General features: G+C 48.1%; 1 protein-coding gene across 10 annotated transcripts in view; it reads right to left on the bottom strand.

Moving 5' to 3' along the window:
• The window catches only part of FAM120B (family with sequence similarity 120 member B), a 95,723-nt gene that overhangs the window by 42,944 nt on the left and 38,434 nt on the right, over positions 1-14,345 (bottom strand). For 7 of the 10 annotated variants that reach the window (XM_086318804.1, XM_086318800.1, XM_086318802.1 and 4 more), the window contains 2 exons: positions 12,898-13,070; positions 7,327-7,419 (listed from right to left, as the gene is read on the bottom strand). In XM_086318804.1, coding sequence (XP_086174930.1) covers positions 7,327-7,419; positions 12,898-13,070 — 266 coding nt within the window. Of the gene's footprint in view, positions 1-2,627; positions 4,677-6,100; positions 6,723-7,326; positions 7,420-12,897; positions 13,071-14,345 lie in introns of those variants that run through there. The other 3 variants (XM_086318806.1, XM_086318805.1, XR_015133499.1) reach the window with 3 other exon arrangements.

Genomic DNA, 14,345 nt, shown 5'->3' with positions numbered 1-14,345 from the left:
CGCTGAACCAATGCAGATGTTACGTACTTACTGAGGGCTGGTGTTGGGGGCCGGCGTGAGGCACTCCGCCCACGGCAAAGGTCATGAGGAAGGAGGCTTAACATACGCAAAGGCGGGATCGAGCCTCAGGAGTCCCCCTGGAAATTCTCGAGCATCTACCTCCATAACCAAGGCCTGCCTACTTTACTACTTTGTGCTCTCCCCTACACCTCTGACTTTACGGGGGGCTGTTTCCCACCACCTCTTTCGGAGAAGGAGTTAACTTAGAGCTCCAGTTAATAATAATTCCTGGGCGTGACAAGAGTGTTTCAACCTACGAACTCCTCTGAAGGTTCTCTAGCCTGCCTGACAGGCTTGTCCAGCCACATGTGATTGCTCACAGCCTCCCAACCGTGAGAGGCACGAGATGCTTTAAACCTTCTAAAAACAGGTTCCTTAGAAAAGTTAGAAAACTATTAGTATAATGGGCTGATTAGAAATTGCATTGGTGAAGGGTTTTTCATTTGTTGAGCCAATGTTTGTTGCTAAGTCTCCACATCCCCTGCCCTTACACACATTAATGAATATATAGAAGAAATAAGTATTAACTTTTGATATTAATCATGTTAGACCTTAAGCTAAGTAAATTCTTTCCTTAACTAAAACCTACTACACCCTCACCCTATAGGAATGTAACTTTATTTGGGTGGCGTCTGTTTTAAGAATAATCACCCTTGGAGAAAAAAGTGTTCTGGTTGACTGACCACTGTCACAAGGAGAGGGTCATAAATTGTCAGCAGGCCCCCCTGGCCAGAAGATGATGTAACACCCCTAAGACCTCTGTATACATTTGTATGAAGCACCTGACTTTAATAAAAGTCAGGACTGCTGTCCCCACGTGACTTTTGTATAACATCTCAGTGTATAAAAACAGACTCTGGAAAATAAAGAATTGGGATCAGTTCCTCGAAATACTGGTCTCCCCATGTCGCTCTCTCTCTCACTCTGGCTGAGTCTCCATCTGGAGCACGGAACCCGCCATGCTTACTAATTATGCCTGGGCTTCTAAGATCCGACCGGGGAGGCCTCAGTGCCTCCTCTTCTTCGGGAGAACGGAAGGACGCCTGCGGCCTACGTAAGTGGTGCAAGCTTCCTGTCTTGAAGTTTTATTGGTCTCCCGCGTAAACCAAGCTACTCAGCCTCTTTTCTCCACTGAATTTTCCTACTGAGCTATCCTCATTCTATTACTCTTTATATCTTTGATGAATATTTAAATAGTCGCTGAAGCCGTCTCCCCTTCGAATACCCTGGATCAGCCGGGGCTGGACCCCGGCAGGCTGGGGCCAATTCTCTCATGAAGTAGGTTTTCCTGTAAGAGAATCAATTTCTTCATTTCTTATACACTTCTCTTTTGCTTTTAAAGTAAAATTTAATAGAAGTAAACCACCTCCCAAAGCAGAGATCCTCTGCAGACCATCTGAATTTTCAAACAAACCAGGCGACAAGCACCTGGACCACAAAGCAAGTGGCATTAGCGCCACGGAAGCTGCCAGTCACCCCGCGGCCCGAGGGTGGTGCTACCCGACGACTCAGGTGTGGACAGGCCCGCTCGCCAGCAAGTGACAGACGAACTACACAGCAGGCTCGGGCTTCTCGGGGCTGAAGCTGGGGCGTCTCTGGTTGTTCACCCTCCGCGCTGTTACACACCAAGTGTGCAGTGCTGGGGTTTCTACACTGTTCACCCTCCGGGCTGTTATACACCATTGTGTGCAGTGCTGGGGTTTCTACACTGTTCACCCTCTGCGCTGTTACACACCAAGTGTGCAGTGCTGGGGTTTCTACACTGCTCACCCTCCAGGCTGTTATACACCATTGTGTGCAGTGCTGGGGTTTCTACACTGCTCACCCTCCGGGCTGTTATACACCATTGTGTGCAGTGCTGGGGTTTCTACACTGCTCACCCTCCGGGCTGTTATACACCATTGTGTGCAGTGCTGGGGTTTCTACACTGCTCACCCTGGGCGCTGTTCTATGCCGCTGCATGCAGCGCTGGCTGGGGCACTCTTAGCATGTAATCACTCTGGAGACAGTGGCACCTTTCAACAAGCAGCCTGTTCTCACCCAGAAGTGCATTCTGTCAGCACAGCTTTACAGCTCTCAGAGTGGGATTCTATCCAACTGCTGCTTCTCCTAAATGTTTGGCTTTTTTCCTTTGATGTTAAGGTAAACACAGTAAATGTGGTGGTCATCTTTACTTGCTTGTTTTTGTAGAATATACTTGAATTATGCGTGTCAACTCTGTACTAGCCCCTGATAATTTGTGTAGTGAGTCTAATTGTTGCTCTGTAGACTTGGATTCCGGTAAACACAATCATACCACCTGTCAATAATGATAGTTTTATTCTATTCTTTCAGTGTAAGGTAAGTTGGTGAAAGAAGGCACCCCTGACTCGCGCACAGCACAGTGGAAAAACTTGCACTATTTAACTACAAAGTCTGATTTCTGTTTTAGACACTCTTTCTTAGATTAAGAAAACTCTCTTCTAGTCCTAGTCTGCTGAGACTGTTCACCACAAACAATAACTGAATTCAACCAATACTTTCTGTACAACATGCATGGTGCTAATGAAGGCAATCACAATGGTTTTCAAATGTTAAACTAAGCGTGTATTCAAAAAATAAATACTTGTTTGTGTCAAAAGAGCAGAATGAAAATATGAGGCTTGACGGCCTTTTCTGGCAACTGGGAGAGTCACACAGCAACTCTTCTTCCCGAAAGAACCAGGATGTGGGGACGGTCAGTGTGGTGGAAGGCTGGCCCTGAATCCAGAGTCAGAGTCACTGGTGAGCATGGGCTAATTTCATGTGGCTAAGGAAAGGCTTCAGCAATAAAATGATAAGAGGATGTGACCCATGTTTCGGAAATAGGAGTTAGCATGTCTTCATGCTTTGGAATGAAGACAGGGAGGAGCTGATTCCTGAGCACTTCCTGCTGAGGTGACGGCCACAGAAACCAGAAAAACCAGTTCTACTGACAGAGGATGAGATGGTTGGATGGCATCACTGACTCAATGGACGTGAGTCTGAGTGAACTCCGGGAGTTGGTGATGGAAGGGAGGCCTGGCATGCTGCGATTCATGGGGTCGCAGAGAGTCGGACACGACTGAGCGACTGAACTGAACTGCTGCAAAGCCTCAGGGTAAATACTGAGCAGTAAACACGCCACTGTGTGGTGTTTATCACACCTGGGGCTCACTAGCAGTTACGCGTACACTGAAGCTGAAGCAAGTAAGTCAGCCCCTTTAGGCACTGCTTCAGCAGAGCAACTGTCTTAAAAGCAGGTGGAAACCCAGGCAGGGCGAGGAGAGTACTGCAGACATGTCACCACCACCAGAAAACAAAATAAGGGCACGCTCTTGCATTCCCTGGTCTGAAAGGCCAGCTAGACTTTAGAGGCTCTACACCGAAGTTCTCTGTGGCTGTGGCTGGGCACGACCATCCCACACAAGCCCAAGGAGGCCTGAACCTCACCGGCAGGCACATGAGGAGCAGCGGCTGCTCCCAGCCCTCTGGACTGGACAGGGTCCCACAGCTTCCGAGGGCAGAGGCCACCCAGCCTCCAAGCTCCTCCCCGAGAGGTTTCTCATGTTGTACCTGTCCCTTCTCCTTATACTTTTCACTCTCCAAAGAAAGCTTTTATTTGCTGAAGGACACTGTCTGGCACATGCCCACCTGTCTGTGTGAGTCACACTCAGACCCTCAGATGCTCTGTCCTCAACAGGGGACACATGGGCTAGAAAATACTGCTGGCTCGAATCAAACACTGGTATTCTCCTGGAGCCCAGCAACTCCCCAGCTTAGACTTCCAAACTTCCCATCCCTGTCTGGTGCCACCCCCTGCCATGAAACAGGATGTGACATGGTAAGAAAGCGGCGTCCACAGCAGGAGGAGGCGGCCTGAAGCGGTGGGGCCAGTGGCAGGCATCTGAACTCCAGTCACACAGCCATGGCCTAGCACGCGTCCTCAGGACAGGGAGAGTTGTGGTCCAACAGGTAGGTGTGTGAACATGCAGGAGACAGGCTCATCTGTGTGACACGTGACGAGCGTGTAGGGGAGGAAGACGGGAGCCAGGGGAGCAGAGCCCGCGTCTGTGCCGAGGGCCTGGACATGACGTGGTGGGCACCGAGCCACGTGACTGTGAGTAGAGAGTAACTCGCCCACGTCTGTCTGACACACGAGCCTGTGAGAACACGGCAGGGCAAACGTGCCAGCCAGCTCACTGCAGGAGTGCCCCACAGTGGGTACTTTAAAAATAGCTGTTGGGTTCACATGTAAATAATTGACATGTGAAGGCTGTGTGGGGAAATCTACCATCTTCTGATCTGTCTCAGAGGAAAAAAGAAATCAGATCGAGGTTTGGTTTAACAAGGAGCCCAGCAGGAGCACATCCAGAAGTCTCTTCCTCCTCACAAGGCGCCGGGGCAGGGCTGGGCCTGGCGAGCACGGCGCCTCCATGAAGGGCCGACGCTGTGGTGAGAACTCCGAGGCCTGGGCGGGCAAGCACTTGTTACGCGGCTCCTGCCCCCAGCGAGCAAAACAAAAAGCAGCTCTCCTCTGCGCGGTCTGTTCCCATCCAAGGTCACTTTTATGCTTCACCTTTAAGCCAGGGAAATGCAAACTGTGTTGAAATACACTCCTAGAATTTAAATGGATACTTATGAGGAACAAGAGGAGAGGGTAAAATGAAGTAAGAGACACACTGGCAAGGTTTGCCTGTCATAGGATTGGGCTGGCTGCTGCACCCTAAAAGATCACTAAAATACCACAGTCCCAGCGGAAACAACTGCAAGTTTTCTGAACTCACCATGCGCAGCAACAAAATCTCCCCCCAGCCAAAGTCAGTGGCTGTCTCAGGCGAGCTGGCTCTATTAGGACTGACAGGCCTCCCAACCGTAACTGTCTTATCTGCAGCCTCATGGAGCCAGGACACTGAGGAGGCAGCCTCTGAACACACACGACTTCCAACTTAGTCCTGACCCATGTCTGAGGTTCAGAATGGAGGACCCCGGATAATAAACAGAAAAAACAACTTCTACTGGAGTGTCTGCCAGCTTACAGAAAGAACCCAGGAACACAGGAAAGAGAGCGTGCAGCTTGGCCTGAAGCCGAGCATCTTCCTCATGAAAAATTACATGAAAGAGGAAATGACTCTGGGAGCAGCAGAGCCCACGCACATCCTGGGGCGTGAAGCCCGCTGTCCTGACCACCTCCTCAGCCCGGCTCTGACTCAGTCACCTGAACATACACAGCGTCCTAGGGCTTCAGAGCGGAACTCACCTCCTCCATCACCTCATCCCAGGCAGCTCTTCCAGCCACTCGTGCCCCAGTCAGAAGGAAGGGTGATCCAGGGCCAAGACCACCATGAGATCTACCATTAAGTTTATAAATACAGAGTTGCAGAAAGGACCCAGGACTCAAAGGATGGCAAAAGGCAAATCTTTACAAGAGACGTAGGAAGATCAAACCTGAAGCACTAACTGTAATCCCACGCTCCTCCCCTCTCTTTAGTCACCTAAGACTTGGCGCCATCAACAAGCACACGGGGCAGGGAAAGGCAAACCTGTTGAGTTCTGGCCTCTGAGTTTCAAAGGCCCCACCCCTGGGAGAGCCTGAGATGCCTCAGATCTGCCCCAAGTGTGACGACTCTGAGCAGAAGGAAGGGGCAGGAGCACATGGAGCTCTGAGCTCAGAGCAGCAGGACCAGGCAGCCAGCGAGCTCTGCCTCCAGCCCTGGAGCTGGGAAGAGGCTCTGCACGGGCTGTGTGGGCTTTGCTGCCCAGCCGGCCTGGGAGCGAGCATTCCACAGGGCAGGGGCTGGGGAACAGGCTCCCCCAAGGAGAGCGAGTGGGGCATGGTGTCTTGGGATGCCCAGCCGCCCAACCCAGGACACACACCACAACCTATCGGATGGGGTTTGTAAAAGAAACAAGTGAAGATACCTCAAGCTAAAATACTTCTGCAGATTAAAAGATAAAAAAAAAAAAAAAGATACGAACTACTACATACAAAAATAAATAGGCGACAAGGATATATTGTACAACACAGGAAATAAAGCCAATATTTTACAGTAACTGTAAAAACTATAAATGGAGTATAACCTTTAAAACTGTGAATCACTGTGGTGTATACCTGTAACTTATATAATATTGTACATCAACTATACCTCATAAAAATGAAAAGGAGAAAAGGAAAGAAGGGCTTCTGCACAGCAAAGTTAACCAGCAACAAAATGAGAAGAAAACACACTGAATGGGAGAAATTATTTGCAAAACATTTGTCTGATAAGGGGTAAATATTCAAAATACATAAATACCTCATACAACTCAACAACCAAAAAACAGAACAATCTGATTTAAATTCAGCAGAAGATCCGAATAGACCTTGTTCCAAAGAAAATATGTAGATGGCCAACAAGCAAATGAAAAGATGTTCAACACTGCTAATCATCAGAGAAATGCAGATCAAAACCACAGTGAGCTATCACCTCAGATCTGTCAGAATGGCCATTATCAAAATGATAAGAAATAACAAATGCTGGAGAGGATATGAAGAAAAGGGGAGCCTTATGCACTGTTGGTGGGAATATAAATTGGTGAGGTCATTGTGGAAAACAGTATGGAGGCTCTTAAAAATTAAAAGCAGAAATACTATATGATCCAGCAATTCCACTCCTGGGATTTATCTGCAAAAAATGAAAATACTACCTTGAGGAGATATGCACTCCCGTGTTCACTGCAGCACTATTTACAACAGCCAGGACAAGCAGGCCAACCTAAGTGTCCATCAATGAGTGTGTGTGCGTGCACACACTGTGCACGCACACACACACACACACACGATGGAACATAAAAAAAGAATAAAACCTTGTTACTTGTGACTACATGAATTGAGGGCATGATGCTATGGGAAATAAGTCAGAGAAAGACAAATGACACGCTTTCACTTCTATGTAGAATTTGGAAACAAAACCAAAAAAACACAAACTCACAGACACAAAGAACAGAGTTGCCAGAGGGAGGGAGGAGGAGGGCCGAAAGGGCCAAGGGGACCAGAAGGCAAACTTCCCAGCTACAGAGGGAGCCATGGAGCCTTCCCTGTGAAACACCAACCAAGTTTACAGAATGCCGGCAAGAGTGTCACCCCTGTGGCCAGGTGGGTTACAGAGTCACAGAGTGAGGGAGTCATGGAGCCTTTCCTGTGAAACACCAACCAAGTTTACAGAATGCCGGCAAGTGTGTCACCCCTGTGGCCAGGTGCGCCATCCTCAGGGTGGTGACAATCAGTACCTGCAAGTCCGCAAGCTCCATGGTGGGCTTTCCTTGGAGGCACAGGGCCTGCGCAATGAAGGCGTGCAAATCCTCCAGACAGAGAGTGTCCACCTGCATGGAAAGAGAGCCAGCATCAGCCCTGGGAGAACACAGGCACAGGACAGCACATGCACATACACACATGTGCACACACACCCAGCAGCAAAGGGCACACACACACAGGGCTGCATGTGCGCATGTACAAATGCACACACACACACGTGCATACACGCTCAGAGCAGCAAAGCACACACACAAATGTGTGCACATATACACTCACACACGCATGTGTGCCCAGGGCAGCAAAAGTGCATGCACATACACACAAACACATACATGCATGCACACTCAGGGTAGCAATGTGCAGAGGACAATGTGCACACACACAAACACACACACATGTACACACACACATACATGCATGCATGCAAAGTGCACGCACACATGGGACAGCATGTGTGCATGTACTGCGCGCACACACATGCACACATACAAACACGCACACGTGCATGTGCACCCACACCACGTGTGCATACTCAGGGCAACAGAGGGCAGTGCATGCACATGTACTCACACACAATACACACACGTGTGGTGCATGCACATGTACACACACACACAATACACACACATGCATACATGCTCAGGGCAGCAAGTGCACACACAGATGACAGCACATGCACATGTACACACACACGTGTGCACACGGTCATGGCAGCAAAATACACACCTACACAGGACAGCACATGTACACGTATATATACATACACAGATACATGCACATGTGCACATGCTCAGGGCAGCAAAGTGCACACATATACACACACAGGATAGCATGTGCCCAAGTACACACACACAAACATGCAAAGCACACACACAGGCTCTGGACAGCACATGTGTGCATACACATACATGCGTGCATGCTCAGAGCAGCAAAGCAAACATACCTCCCTGGGGCAGCAAGGCACCCACACTCTTACATGAATAGCCAAGCACGCATGTGCACACACACACACACACAATGCGGGAGGCAACACGCTCGGGGCAGCAAAACACACACACAGGCACAGCAGAGTGCATGTGCACATATGTGCGTGCACACACACATGCCTGGGGCAGCAGAACATACACATGACCATACACACACATGTACACACCCAGAATGGTAGAGCATACACACACACACACCTAGGGCAGCAGAGCACACACACTCTCATACACACACACACACACACCCCCAGGACAGCAGAGCACACACATGAGCATATACACACATGCACACACCCAGGACAGCAGAGCATACACACACACGCCTAGGGAAGCAGAGCACACGCATGAGCATATACACACATGCACACACCCAGGACAACAGAGCACACACACACACGTCTGGGGCAGCAGAGCACACACATTCTCATATACACACACTCACACCAAGGGCAGAAGAGACATCCCTGGAGGTGGGCGGGGTCTTTTCTCCCCCTATCCACAGTCCCTGGTGTATAAATCTCCATGTCAACCAGAGCCAGGCTGGGCAGCAGAGCCTGGTACTCATGAGCAAGGCAGAACACTCCAGAACGCCTGTGGGAAGCCTGCTGCTGCTAAGTCACTTCAGTCGTGTCTGACTCTGTGCGACCCCATAGACGGCAGCCCACCAGGCTCCCCCCGTCCCTGGGATTCTCCAGGCAAGAACACTGGAGTGGGTTGCCATTTCCCTCTCCAATGCATGAAAGTGAAAAGTGAAAGTGAAGTCGTTCGGTAGTGTCCGACTCTTAGCGACACCATGGACTGCAACCTACCAGGCTCCTCTGTCCACGGGATTTTCTAGGCAAGAGTACTGGAATGGGGTGCCATTGCCTTCTCCGATGGGAAGCCTGAGCTATGGCCAAATCTGAGCCTTGGAGCCATGTAGGTCATCAAGGGTTAACACAAATTTCCAGAGCTGACAACTGTGGGGTTTGCAGACAGAAGGCACCCACAGCTAGCCTGAGCTAGGGTGATCAGAGCTGGGACAAACACCCACGCTTGCGAGCCCCAGATGTCAACTGTGTCTTTGGATCCCCATTTATAAGAAACCTGCTGCTGCTGCTGCTGCTAAGTCGCTTCAGTCATGTCTGACTCTGTGCGACCCCATAGACGGCAGCCCACCAGGCTCCCCCATCCCTGGGATTCTCCAGGCAAGAACACTGGAGCGGATTGCCATTTCCTTCTCCAATGCATGAAAGTGAAAAGTGAAAGTGAAGTCGCTCAGTCATGTCTGACTCTTAGTGACCCCATGGACTGCAGCCCACCAGGCTCCTCCGTCCATGGGATTTTCCAGGCAAGACTACTGGAGTGGGGTGCCACTGCCTTCTCCGTATTAGAAACCAGGATTCCCCAAATGTGCAACTCCTCCCATCCTTTGTGAAATCAAAAAGTCCAACCAAAGTGTGAGTGAGAAGCAAGGAGAGACAGAGACAGGAGAGACAGAGCCTGGGAATGAGGGGGCGGAGCACACAGATGGGTGGGGCCCGGCCACAGCAGCACCTCCACACCCTCCTCACAGGGTCAGCGGCTCAGCCACCAAATGTCACCATCCATCTCTACCTTTACTCCAGCTTTATACAAAGTTGCCTTTGTATAAATGAAGCTATAATTATGTTGCAGAAAAAGCAAGAAATCTACAAATGCATAGCACTCATGACCAAGAAAAAAGATCTCAACCTACAAAAGCAAGACCAAGCAGAGAATATGTTGTTTTAAACTCATAAGCCCTCACCTCTATCTTAGACAGGTTTGTTGGCATATAGTTAGTTCTACTTCTTGCCATTAGCATCTTTTGCAGAAAGCTGATTTTAAAAAACCAGCCTACAAAAAAAGAATCACTCTTGGACTTCCCTGGTGATCCAGTGGTTAAGACTCTGTGCTACCCCTGCAGGGGACATGGCTTTGATCCCTGGTTGGGGAGCTAAGATCCCGCATGCCAACAATGTAGCAAAAAAAAAAACCATACTTTTTCAGTTTATCGATTTCATACTCTGCCACCATCTTTGTGATTAGCAAATCTACGCTTACTCCTTGGCAGGAGAGTTATGACCAACCTAGACAGCTTATTAAAAAGCAGACATTACTTTGCTAACAAAGGTCCATCTAGTCAAAGCTATGGTTTTTCCAGTAGTGATGTATGGATGTGAGAGTTGGACTATAAAGAAAGCTGAGTGCCAAAGGACTGATGCTTTGGAACTGTGGTGTTAGAGAAGACTCTTGAGAGTTCCTTGGACTGCAAGGAGATCCAACCAGTCCATCCTAAAGGAGATCAGTCCTGAGTGTTCACTGGAAGGACTGATGTTGAAGCTGAAACTCCAATACTTTGGCCACCTGACGTGAAGAGCTGGCTCATTTAAAAAGACCCTGATGCTGGGAAAGATTGAGGGCAGGAGGAGAAGGGGGCAACAGAGGAATAAGATGGTTGGATGGCATCACTGACTCAATGGACATGGGTTTGGGTGAACTCCAGAAGTTGGTGATGGACAGGGAGGCCTGGTGTGCTGCAGTCCAGGGGGTCACAAAGAGTCGGACACAACTGAACAACTGAACTGAACTCAACTGATAACATATCAGAGGAGACAAGATTCTTAGTAATACCAATTTTTTTAAAACTTCACATAGTAGAGATTATTATGATAAAGTATTTGCTCTACCATGATTATAAAAAATATGCAAACTTTCTATGATGCAAAATTACCCTTCCGGAAAAGTTTCTCAAATTAGCCTCTAATAACATGTTAACTTGGAGGCTGGACTCCAAGTGACAATGAGCTAACCAAGTTAGGGCCCAACAGTCAGCAAACCAGGGCTTTGTTTCTTTGTACGCTGTGTGCACTAAACAGTATGCATTCATCCTGTGTGGCACCTAATTTAAGCTTAACTAGGAGGAAATGGCACCCCACTCCAGTGTTCTTGCCTGGAGAATCTGAGGGACGGTGGAGCCTGGTGGGCTGCCGTCTATGGGGTCACCCAGAGTCGGACATGACTGAAGTGACTTAGCAGCAGCATACAAAAGTATACCATTTTAGCCTTATTAATCTAAAGAGATTATAGTTATTAATCTAAAGAGAGAATAGTTATCCTTATGGATAACAACACAGTATGCTGCTAAGTGCTTCAGTCGTGTCCGACTCTGTGCGACCCCATAGACGGCAGCCCATGAGGCTCCCCTGTCCCTGGGATTCTCCAGGCAAGAACACTGGAGTGGGTTGCCATTTCCTTCTCCAATGCATGAAAGTGAAAAGTCAAAGTGAAGTCGCTAAGTCGTATCTGACTCTTAGAGACCCCATGGACTGCAGCCTACCAGGCTCCTCCGTCCACGGGATTTTCCAGGCAAGAGTACTAGAGTGGGTTGCCAATGCCTTCTCCGGCAACACAGTATAGTACCTTTTAATCTAAGGGATAACACTGATGCATTGATTTGTTTTCTATTTTAAAAGTTCTAATTTGAATGTATCCTTTAAAGTCAACCAACAATGAGTCTATCTCATGCTGACTTATACTAAAAAGATTTCATTTAAAGGTAATTACTAGTACTAAGAAGGTAAAAGTGGAAATTTTCCTTCTGATACTTGTCTAGCCTCAGGTGTATATAAATACGTGGGATGTAAAGTGACTATTCTGTGATTTGGGATATTTTCCTTCTGGAAGTGGATTTTCATAGCCAACAGTCACTTGCACAGCTGACAAGAAAGCAGAGCTGTGTCAACTGACTACGAATGGGCTCAAGGACCTCTCTCTCCTGCTGGAAAAAGAAATGCAAAATGTAGTCCTAAGAGTGCTAACACAAGGCTATCCAAGGATATATCCATATCCAAATATCACTATCCATATATTCACACACAGTCCTGAGAAGAAACCGCTTATTCTCCTGGAGGAGAAAACTCAGCCACTGGTCATCGACCAGCTCCCAACCCCCACTGTGTCCGCCTTAGCCACCTGCAGATTCATAAACAAGGGAAAGAAAGCATTAACTGATAATACATGCATGCACATTTAGTAAAAGTAGCAAAAGAAATGTATTTTTCATTTAAACATTAAATAATCCTGTGATCATTTACTGATTTATACTTTGCTGAGTCTGGTGCAAATAAAGGAAAGTTCTACTCAAAATGAAAGTTCGTCCTGGTGTGTGTGAAACCAGTGAAGAGGCAGTAAATTAAACCTCACTGAGGGTGGCTTACCTGCCCCGTGTTTGTGGCAACCACCATCCAAACAGGGACACAGGACAGCCCACGCTCCACAAAGCTAGGCCATCGTGAGCAAAGTGCACCACGGCCTGGACCTGGCAGACACCTCAAGCTTCTATCACAGGGAGGTGCAGAGCCCACTTCTATGCCGGCAGCCAACAGGGCTCCTCAAATGTACGGCCACACAGAGACCTCACTTTTTATGAAACAGACACTGGGCAGAGACGGGGCAGGGGACCAGCCCTCAGCAACACCCCAGACCACCATACCCCACAAAAGTCAAGGGCCAGAAGCGAGGGGTGACTGCAGCAGCCACGGCCAGGAGGGAGGTTACCTGCACGAACAGGTAGACCAGGAGGCAGCACAGCGCCTGAAAGGGGCGCTCTACTGCCTGCAGTTCTTCTCGTGAGGATGACAGGTCAAAGCAGGCCAGCAGTGTGTCCAAGCGCTGGGCCTGGATTCCTGGCTCTTGGCTCAGCCACAGCTGTCTCAAACTAGGCGTTCCCCCTAGTTTAAAAAAAAAAAAAAAAGTCCATTTACCATTATTCTTTGTACTAGCAAGTTATAAGACGCTTCTCAGAAACAAAGTAAAGAAGTAAAGGGCACTGACCTCTTTCCTTGCTGACTTCCTTGGGCTTTTACACTTAAAGCAACTGGAAAGTAAACATTAACAGAACTTCCTGGTTTAAACAAGCAGAAATCCTAAAAGGTCAGCATATATGTATTTCATTGAAAACATTCCTCTTTCTTTAAACAGCTATACTGTGCAGGAAAGGGGGGGCTTTCTCTTCCTGTGCTCAGCTATGCTGTCCGAGGGAGTGAGACAGACGAGACTGTGACGGGGTGCTTGGCAAGAACACCACTGGTCTACTCTGGTAGTCGGCTCTCTTATTTTCCTGGACTAGTGGTTTTCAAAGTACACTGTGCAAAAGAAACAGCTGCCAAAATTGTGCAAGATACATTTTCCTTGGTTTTATATGCAGAAATTATGAATGAATGAATGATTTTCACATTTTTAAATAGTCAAAAACAGCAAAATGAAAACATTTCACAGTATGAGAAAATTGTGTGACTCTGCCAGAAAGGATCAAGGGTGGCCCCCACACTTCACCCAGAGTTCCATGGGCAGCTGAGATTTTGTCTATAGGTCCTATTTGCATTGCTCCTGAAACGTATCAGCTTCAAAAGTCAAATTATGTCTTCACTTGGCAAAGGCTTCTGTGTGAATTCACGGACAGGAAAGTCTCAAGAGCTTCTCAGAAATGAGCAAGTCCCAAGAGTGCTGCCCAGAGGGACTGGGAAGGAGGAAATTTCTGTGAATGACAACTTGTTTCATTTTATAAAAGAAGATCTGCAAGGTGCTGGGGAGTCACGTCTTTATACAGCCAAGAAATACTAAGCTTACTCTCAGATTCTTGAATGCTTTAAAAATCATTCCAGATGGACAAACTACCAATTAGATGTGTGCAATCAGCTTTCCGAGGTTTATAAAATAAGGATATGCTTAAAATGACCAAAACGAGGCTCTGTGAAGACAGAAAAAATCACCTACATGTTGCCTAAAGAAGAATATCCAGTTTGGGAGATAAAAAGCTATGTCAGATGCTTGCCTGCTGTGTGGTCAAGACTTGCTGCACAAAATGCAGCGTGTCAGTAAGGGAGGCGGCTGAGGATGATGCACAGACGCAGGGACCCTGTGAGGGGCAGGTCGGGGGAAAGAAAGCCAAATTTCCAGGTACACCCTTCTGAGGGCCTGCAGAAGGTGAGGATCAAGCAGCAGGA

The sequence above is a fragment of the Bos grunniens genome, chromosome 9 (genome assembly GCF_055505025.1).
Source record: "Bos grunniens cultivar Pamir isolate PY7600 chromosome 9, Bosgru_T2T1.0, whole genome shotgun sequence".
NCBI classification, from domain to species: domain Eukaryota; kingdom Metazoa; phylum Chordata; class Mammalia; order Artiodactyla; family Bovidae; genus Bos; species Bos grunniens.
This window is presented reverse-complemented; position numbering and strand designations above follow the sequence as displayed.